Source organism: Pituophis catenifer, unplaced genomic scaffold (genome assembly GCF_029215685.1).
Source record: "Pituophis catenifer annectens isolate HBS135680 unplaced genomic scaffold, rPitCat1.0.hap2 SCAF_14, whole genome shotgun sequence".
NCBI classification, from domain to species: Eukaryota; Metazoa; Chordata; class Lepidosauria; order Squamata; family Colubridae; genus Pituophis; species Pituophis catenifer.
The window spans coordinates 20,470,930-20,480,705 of NW_027256894.1; the positions used below are offsets into that span (position 1 = coordinate 20,470,930).

The window sequence follows — 9,776 nt, forward strand, 5'->3', positions numbered from 1 at the left end:
AGATGTGTGTGTTCTCCTGGTTTTTTTTTTTTAACATGGAAAACCTGTTGATGTTGCCAACATCTTGGTGCACCCTAAATCTTGGGGGGAGCTCACTTTTGGCAAGAAAGAAAGCTAAGCACGGTAGGCTTAGAAGTTAAAAGCAGAACCGAGACCGGAGTGGTCCCCAAAATGGGGGTTTTTGAGGGTTTTTGCAAATGTACATAAGGGGCTCTTTTTGAATGTTAGCGGTGGGTGGTGTTCGAGATGGAGAATTTGTATAAATGCATTGAACAGGCTGTTTTTATCTTGTTTAAATTCCCACATACATTGCTCCACGTTGTCTAGATGTTTAACAGAGCAACCGCCATTCCTGGAATTAAAAGAATTGTATTATAAATATGGAGGAGGAGGAGAAGACAAAGAAGAAGAAGAAGCTGGACGATCAAAATATATGCACAAGAAAGAAAAAAAAGCCACAGACCTTTTAATACCTCCAGTTCTGACAGGTTATATTGAGAAAGTCCTTACATAGTTGTGTCTTTTTGACATTTGTGTCTAGTTATGGAGTTACTTCTCCTCATTCTTACCTTGACCAAGTAAGGTTTCCGCCCATTCTCCTTTAAATTTAAAACAACTCCAATTTCAAGAGCTGGCCAGATGACTTCCACACACCTAGTGAATATAGAGTAATTAAAGAATACAGAAACCTGATTTCTACTACGATGAATAATAAATGAAACCTCATTGTTAGTCTCTTAGAGAAGATGTGTTTTTGTCTTCTTCTCCTGCCCTTCAGAGGCATCTCTCTTGGCCCGTCGTACGTCATAAGCTGGAAGGAGGCATTTGATGGAGAGGTTGTTTTGATGATGTTGGGACTTTAAAAAAAAATAAAACTGGATAGAGAAATGTGTATTTGTAGTCTGGTCCTTGTACAGCCTCTGATTTGCTGCAAAAGATCTTTTCCAGGTCTCACCTGTTTAAAAGATCAGAGAGCAGGAATAGAAGGAGGCTTCCAGAAATACAACACCTTTGACTTGGAAGAATGTAGCTAGATTTTCCATTTCTCAATCTGGAGAATGCATAGACCATCCCTTGCGTGCTTCTCCTCAGGATGTTTTGGAAAAGACTGTCAGCTGCCACCTTACGCTGGCTTGTGCTTCACTGCTATGCGGTGACAGACTTCCATAAACTGTGGAGAGGGGGAAAGCTTGGGGAAATGAAAGTAAGTGCTGGGTCTCCTTAAGATGCTGCCTCAACGTCACCCAGCTGGAAGAAGGAGGGAGCTCCATACCAAACTCTGCTAGGACTGATCATTATGAAAAGATCTTGCCTGAAACCTGATTGGTTATGCCGGGTGGGCACTGAGAGACAGTTAAGGGAGAGAAAAGTAGAATTTAGGGATTTTGGTATGCGATTCTCCGTTCTGGCTATGCAATACTGCAATACACTTGATCTCTACTATGTTTCCCCAAAAATAAGACCCTGTCATATTATTTTTTTTTTGAACCCTGAAATAAGTGCTTGGCCTTATTTTTGGGGAGGTCTTATTATTTTGGGGCGCGTGGAGCAAGATGGGGCTCCTCTTGCCGTCTTACCTGATTTCCAGGTCTGTGTTTGAATATTCGGGGAGGGGGCTTATTTTCGGGGGGAGGCTTATTTTAGCGCATGCGTTCAAAAGCCTGATTGGAATTATCAGGGGATGTCTTATTTTCGGGGAAACAGAGTAATAAAAATTATAACTTTCTCAACAAATGGAGCCAAGGATCATTTCTAGTTCGAGATTTAAATTGTGGCAGGTGAGAACTGAGAATCGTATGCCAAAATCTCTAAGTTCTACTTTCTCGTCCTACTCTGTATCTGACAAGGTTGAGCTTATATTTCTGAAAGCTCTCCACCATTTCAACCAAGTCAAGATAAGCATCCACAAGAGATACTTTTTCCCCCTCCCTCTATTTCCCCCCCCCACCTCCTGAGAAATAGTTCTGGACTTTCAAATCCTTGCAAGATTTTGGATGGCTTCTATTCACCTAATCAAAGGGTTGCCTATCAGTATCTTTTTTACTTTTTTCTCATTGTCTGCCTGTCTAACCATTTCTTTTCTTACTCGACAATATGGCGAATCCTGCCCCAGTTCAAATCAAGATTCTTCATCTAAAACAGAAGTGTGAAACTTTTGCTTAAACTAAAAGCTGCCATGGGCCATACCTACAGAAAGAAGTCAGATTTTCTACCTGATGCCAGATTTGCAAATGCCTTAGCTGTAATGGGCAAGCAAGCAGAAGAGAAATAAACTCCCGAAACCCAACTGGCGTTGAGTTCCTCCACTGCAAACAGTCTTGGGCACGGTAGGAGTCAAATAGACAAACTTCACATTTTCTTCAGATGTCAGGACTTCTTTCACGTCACAACTTTTGTTTGGATTTTTGCTGGCTTGGAGATGGTTCTTGAGGAAAGTGGTGGGCTTCTCAGAGCCGGCCAAAGCCACGTGGACAAAAGCCTCACGAGAGCCAACATCATTATAGGCCTGGCAAGTATAAATGCCTTCGTTGGCCTTGCTGAATTTGGTGACCGCCATGGATCCATTTTTGAAGACCAGGAAGCGCCCTCTGCTCAGCGAGGAACCTTCAGGATCTAGTAATAAATGCTCTTCTCTTTCAACGTTGGGCCCATCGATGGCCACATGTTGATCGACTGTCTGGATTTTCCACCTGATCTTCGGTGGGGGTTTACCGACCGCGTTGCAGTGCAATTGAAGGGTAAGCCCATCCTTCAACTTACTGTCCCCCAAGCTGGAATGATAGACCAACTGCACCGACGGAAGGGCACAGTCTAACTTCAAGGATCTCCCAAGAACGAGGCCTTTCTGTTTCTCCGGCGTGGCACATGTAACGGACTTCTTCTCTGGAATTGAAACCAAGGTGCTCTGGATCCATCCATCCAACCACCAGATTTTGCAGGTGCAGTCAAAGGGGTTGTTGTTGATTTGCAGCTGAGCTAACTTAGGCATGGAACCGAAGGTCCCATCCGAGAGGGTAGCCAGCCGATTGTCACTGAGCCAGAGAGAACGAAGATCCTTAAGGGACTGAAAGGCTTCTGGAGGGATCTTCTCCAGATGGTTGTTGCTGAGCTTCAGCAGTTGCAGAGATGTGAGGTTGGATAGGTCTGCCCAGGGGAAATTCGTAATCTGATTGTGACTGAGATCAAGAGCTCGGAGGTGTACCAAAAAAGCAAAGGTACCCACAGCGATGGTGCCAATTTCATTGTAGGAGAGCCACAAACCTTGTAGTTTTGCCATGTTGGCGAAGGATTCTTCCCCCAGCGTGACAATGTGGTTGACAGACAGGGTGAGGGTGGTGGTGTTGGAGGAGAAGTCCTGAGGAACCACCTGGAGATCTTGATAAGAACAGTCTGCAACATATCGCTCGTATTTCTGCTTCGCTACACAACGACACACCTCCGGGCAGCTCTGGATCCCCACAAAGAGCAATGCGGCTAGTAAGCAGGTGAAGGGATCCATTGCTTTCTCCTCATTTAGCTGCAAAACAATAACAGTAGAGATTACCTTCCATACTTCTAAGATCTAGTCCAACCCAACCATCGGCCTATAACTGGGTGATATCACCTGAGGTTGAACAAGGGCACCACCTGATGGGCCTTTCTTTTGTCAAGTGGAGAGAACCAACCTGGAGTTTGGTAGTCTAACAAATCTGGTATCAAGACTTCTGCCCAACAATTGTGTGTGAAAGCAAATTCATGCTCAACTTGTGTTGCATGTCTGCAAAAAAGCACTCCAGCAACACTGGACAGATTACAGATTAACAGAGTTGGAAGGGGCCTTGTAGGTTATCTTGTCCAACCCCCCACCCAAGCAGACCCTACACCATTTTTGACAGATGGCAGTCCAGTCTCTTCTTGAAAGCTTCCAGTGATAAAACTCCCACAACTTCTGAAGGCAACTTCTGTTCCATTGATTGATTGTTCTCACTGTCAGAAAATTTCTCCTTGTTTCCAGGTTGAATCTCTCCTTGTTTGGTTTCCATCCATTATTCCTTGACTGGCCTTCAGGTGCTTTGGAAAAAAGCTTGACTCCTCTTTGTGGCAGCCCCTCAAGTATTGGAAGACTGCTATCATGTCTCCCCTGGTCCTTCTCTTCACTAGACTAGCCAGGCCCAGTTCCTGCAACCGTTCATCGTATATTTTAGCCTCCAGTCCCCTAATAATCTTGGATGCTCTTCTCTGCACTCTTTCTAGGGTCTCAACATCTTTTTTATGGTGTGGTGACCAAACTGGATGCAGTACTCTAGGTGTGGTCTTATTAAGGCTTTATAGAGTGGTATTAGTACCTCCCTTGATCTTGATTGTATCCCTCTGTTAATGCAATTTAGGATTGCATTGGCTTTATGAATGAAGTGGATGAAGTGATAATAGTTAGAAAACTATGACCATCAAAATATATTGCAGCTAGCAAGGAATACTGCCTCTAAAAATAGATAAACATCAGTCTGGTTTCTATTTATTTCTTATCTGGATGTCCTTCAACCTTTCAACTGAATTTTAATCAAGAAAAGATCCTCACAATTTTAAAATTATTACGAAATAAGTGTTTTGCATCCACCATGCAGGCCAAGACATAAATCTAAAGTAGCATAGCATCCAGTTTATAATTTCCACTACTAGCTCTCCTACTTTAAGGTTCTCATATCATAAGGTTTATTTCCATGTTGCTCTCATATTGTGTGAACCCAAACCTGTGCTGCTTAATTAATCAACTCTGGTTTAGCTCTATAAACCAGTGGTGAAATCCAATTTTTTTTACTACCGGTTCTGTGAGCGTGGCTTGGTGGGCGTGGCAGGGGAAGGATACTGCGAAATCTCCATTCCCTCCCCACTCAAGGGGAAGGATACTGTGAAATCTCCATTCCCACCCCACTCCAGGGAAAGGATACTGCAAAACCCCCATTCCCTCCCCGCTCCTGAGGAAAGGATATTGCAAAATCTCCTTTCCCACCCCACTCTGGGGCCAGCCAGAGGTGGTATTTGCCGGTTCTCCAAACTACTCAAAATTTCCGCTACCGGTTCTCCAGAACCTGTCAGAACCTGCTGGATTTCACCCCTGCTATAAATGCATAAACTCAAGAAATGATTCCCATAAACCACAGCTTCTCAATCTTCGCAACTTTAAGATGTGTGGACTTCAATTCCCAGAATTCCCCAGCCAGGAAATTCTGGGAATTGAAGTCCACACATTTTAACGTCACCAAGAGTGAGAAACAATAATCTATTCCCAATTAGTGTGTGCTTCTTTTGTCATCTTGTTGAACTGCTACCCTGATCTCACAATTCTGTTGTGAAGAAATATCGTCGGCCAATTAGCGTTTGTCTAGCTGAAGATGTGCCTTGCCATAAAAAGGATGACTGTGTCTAAAAGAAGAATTTTCTTGTAGATCATCAACACCTCACCACAACACCTTTCCAACACTCTCTTCTTTCACACTCCCCAAGGGCAGCAACCTCATTCTGAGCTTATCCCAACACATGAAGTTTGGGAGTAGAAATCGGCAGCTAACAGATGATGGTAAAGTCAGGATTTCAGGTCTTCTGGAATATTTTTTCTGTTAACCACATCTTTGAATTCAAGTCACACATTTTGGTTGCCACTAATGCAACCGGTGTCAAGTTTCCGAAAGATGCCCTAATTAATTCATGAGCCATGATCCAAACTTCAAAGGAAATATAGTCATTTATTAGGAGCAACATTCCGGCAATACTCGGATGCAGTTAGGACTGATCCTACGTAGATTTACGTTCCCCTATGACCCTGTCTCTCCCCTCCTCTCTGGCCATGTCATAAATCACATTCTCCAATTAACCACTTTGGCTGGCTGTGAAACCTAACACCTTTCTTCTGATTGCGGTCAGGAAGAATGTATGGAATGCACTTCAGTTCTCCCTCCCTCCTGCTCATGGCAACTTGAAAGCTTTGCAAGTTGACAACAGGACTGTTTGCCCTGGACTTTGCTGCTTAAGAAGCCTTCTTGCCCAGAAGTAGAACTAACTGGACAAGGCTTTGGAAATTCGTGGCTACTCTACTGCAATGTATTTTGTGTAGGACTGCCCCTGCACACCTTCAGGCTATCTGCAGAAGTTGTGAATGCTCCAACACTGGAGTTTTTAAGAAGAGATTGGACAGATCATTTGTCAGAAATGGGATAGGGCAGTAATGGCTAACCTTTTTGCCATCGCGTGCCAAAAGTCGGGGGTCATGCAGGAGAGTCACGCGCGCACGTGCACACACCCATAGTTCTATGGGTGTGGGCACGCCCCGCCCCCACGCATGCATGCGCGAGCCCCCTGTGCTCCCACTGCTTTTGGCACGTGATGGCACGGTGGGCCTGGTAGGCCTGTTTTTCTCTCTCCCCAGGCTCCAGAGGCTTTCTAGGAGCCTGGGGAGGGCAAAAACAGCCTTCCCCACCCGGGAGGCCCTCTGGAGGCCGGAAATGGCAGGTTTGCCTACTTCCGATCCCACCAGAAGTTGGCAAATGGGCCGTTTCCAGCCTCTGGGAATGTGAGGAAGGCTGTTTTCACCCTCCAGAAAGCTTCTGGAGCCTGGGGAGAAAGAAAAACAGGCCTTCCCTACCCATACCGAGGCCCTCCGGAGGCAGGAAACAGCCTTTTTCCCTACTTTCGGTGGGCCCAGAAGGCTCAAAAATCAGCTGGCCTGCACGCACATGCACCCCAAAGCTGAGCTGGCATACCCACCAATATAGCTCCACGTGCCACCTATGGCACACGTGCCATAGGTTCACCATCACGGGAATAGGGTTTCTTGCTTGAGTAGGGGGTTGGGCTAGACAACCTTCAAGGTCCCCTTCCAATTCTGTTATTCTGTTAAGTTCTGCCTTCTGAAGAGTGGGTGGCACAAGCATCAATGCTCTGGCATTCTATTGCTTTATAGGTTTCCGTGAAAGAGGAGACTGGATAGGGATTTTCACCAGGGCACCTTAGATTTCTAGGGTGCTGTAGTTAATAAATCTGATCTTGCAAGAGACCCTCCTGTGAATTCTCTCGAGTCTTGGCCACCAGTTTCATCACTTGGCTTGCTGCCTACAAAAACTACAACCACTGCTTCACGTGTTTCCCCCCCTAAAATATGAATCACAGGTGGTATTTAGCCGGTTCAGACCGGTTCGCTGGAACCGGTAGCAGAAATCACAGATGGGCCCAAATCACGGGTGAGCCTGCCCACCCCGGCTCTATGCCATTCTAGTTAGGCATGTTTATGAGTCTGGGTGCATGTGTGAGCAAAGCACATGCGTGGAAGGCTGTGCGAATGCGTAGAAGGCAGGTGCACACACGAACCGGGCTCGCCCGCACACAAAGCAAGCGTGCACGCATGCGGCAAACCAGTAGTAAGATTATCCTAACCCACCGCTGGTAAGAATGATCACAAAACCGACGAATAATTTAAGAGGCTATCTTTCCCCAGGTGTGCCGAGAATCCATCCCATCTGATAAGCCACGGACGATGGGGAAGGTGGCCTCGACGTCTCTCTAGGTTAGGACCAAGGAGGAGAACCTCTTCTCCTTGTAGTATTTTTTCACTACTGAGCTTAGCGGAATAACTGGGGTTAGCTGGAACTGACGGCAAAAATCTGGAGAGGCAGATTCAACACACTTGAAATCCAGCCGATTTCTCGCCATTAATCGGAGCCATCAAGAATCACAACTGGGAATCTTCTCTAGGCAAACTTTACAAAGTTTGGTTACCTTCTCTGCTAGAAGAACCCCCCAAAAAGAAGCACATCTCATTTCGTCCCCTTTCCGCTCCTTAACTCCTTCCCTCCAATTTTTGCAGCCATTACCCTCCTCCCTCAAGTACGCTACGCAAAAAAACCAACAACCCACCATCAGCCCAGATGTTTTCGTTCTCAGTTTCACAATCCTTGGCCCTAAAGCAGCGTCGCTCGGCAAGGGAGAGCAACTGAAATCCGAAGAAAACCAGAACCAGCTTTCAGAGAGGGGGTCGGTGGGCGGGAAAGCACCCACTCAGAAAATAAGCACTTTTAACGACAAGGTCCCTGAACCTACGGCAGGAAAAGGAATATTGTTCTCTTTCTTTTTTTTTACCTTTCTCCAAGCTGCCCCGTTTGCTCTCTTGCGATGTTTCGGGAGGAAAACCTCTACAAACATTGTACTGAGCACGGACAGAGCTACGCATTCCAAAAACATTAATAATAATAGAAAGTCCTGCCTCCGGTTTGGCAGGAGTTGGAGCAAAGGGGGGGTGGATGGGGAGGAGTTGATTTTTTACAGGCCTCACCAAAAAAAAAAAGAAAGAAAAAAGAAATGTTTGGCTTTTTCGGTTTAATGGAAAGGGGCCCCCTGGTAGGCAGCGTGTGCTTTCTGGGGAGAAACTGCTCAGGGTTTTCTCTGAAGGAGGACATTGAAGGAGAAGACATCCTAAAAGTTTATTCCTGATATTCTGGATTTCCACGGAAGGTTCCGGTTGATTGAGTTTCCCTCCTCCTCTCAAGAATGCACATGGATTTTTGCGTATTTGATTTGGGTAGCCGCCCTTCTCGCCAAACAGCTCAGGTGGTGCATACACCAAAATAATAGAATAACAAAGTTGGAAGGGACCTTAGAGGTCTTCTAGTCCAACCTTGCTCAAGCAGGAAGCCCTATATCACTGTAATATCCAGTGTTGGAGCACCCATAACTTCTGGTGGCAAGCTGTTCCACTGATTAATCATTCTCACTGTCAGGAAATTCCTCCTTAGTTCTAAGTTGCTTCCCTCCTTGATTAGTTTCCATCCGTTGCTTCTTGTCCTGCCCTCAGGGGCTTTGGAGAATAGCTTGACTCCCTCTTCTTTGTGGCAGCCCCTGAGATATTGGAACCAATAAACACCAATAGGGGTGATTTTATTACATTAATTTATTTGATTTTTTTATGAGTTTTAGTTTTTTAAATTCTTAAATTTAATTTCTTTAAATTAAAATTAATTAATTAATTTTTTTTAATTTGATTTATATGCCGCCCTTCTCCAGAGACTCAGGGCGGCTTACAATGCGCTAAGCAAATTAAATTCTTTAAATTTTTAAATTTAGTTTTTTATATTTTGTAAGCCGCCTTGAGTCACCATGGGCGGCAATATAAATAAATAAATCTAATAAATAAATAAATCTAATAAATAAACAAACAAACAAACAAACAATAACTAGAAAATCTATGACCTGTTGGCTTTTCCTTTGCCAAGTCTCAGATGCTTAAATTTAAAATTGCCCACAGAGTCTATTCAGAGGATATCCATAGTCCATGGCAGATTTTCATTCCTGCTTTCTGATTATTATTTTTTCCCCTTCCTTTGTACATATTCACTTAAAAATTCACACGTTTTCTGTCTCCTCCAGGCTGTAAAGCACAGATGGGGAGGAGTAAATTAAGGAGAGATTGTCTGTCTCCCCGATGAATAACAGATGAAGTAGTAACGTCTCTACTAACCTGACTCACCGGCTGCTTCGGACTGAAGTAATGTCTCTCTCTTTTTTTATATATATAAAATTTGTAATTTTATTATAACACATATATGACATTCACATAACATACAACATATAAATATCGTTTTTAAGCATCGTTAACATAGACAATACATCCTAAAGCATATAGGTTTTTTAAAAAAACACCTACTCTGCTTTCCTTTTTTTTTTTTTTTTTTGTAAGATGACTACAAAAGCTAATTCAGCTTATGTGGGAAGGGAAAACAGTCTGTTGGCTCTGTGTGAGGTTGTGTATC

General features: G+C 44.3%; 1 protein-coding gene across 1 annotated transcript; it reads right to left on the reverse strand.

Moving 5' to 3' along the window:
* Positions 1-2,236: 2,236 nt before the first annotated feature.
* On the reverse strand, positions 2,237-8,172 carry LOC139324093 (immunoglobulin superfamily containing leucine-rich repeat protein-like). The gene is made up of 2 exons (XM_070953750.1): positions 8,110-8,172; positions 2,237-3,517 (listed from the first exon to the last, which is right to left on the reverse strand). Exons 1-2 carry the CDS (start codon positions 8,170-8,172, stop codon positions 2,237-2,239), a joined length of 1,344 nt encoding a protein of 447 aa, XP_070809851.1.
* Positions 8,173-9,776: the final 1,604 nt, after the last annotated feature.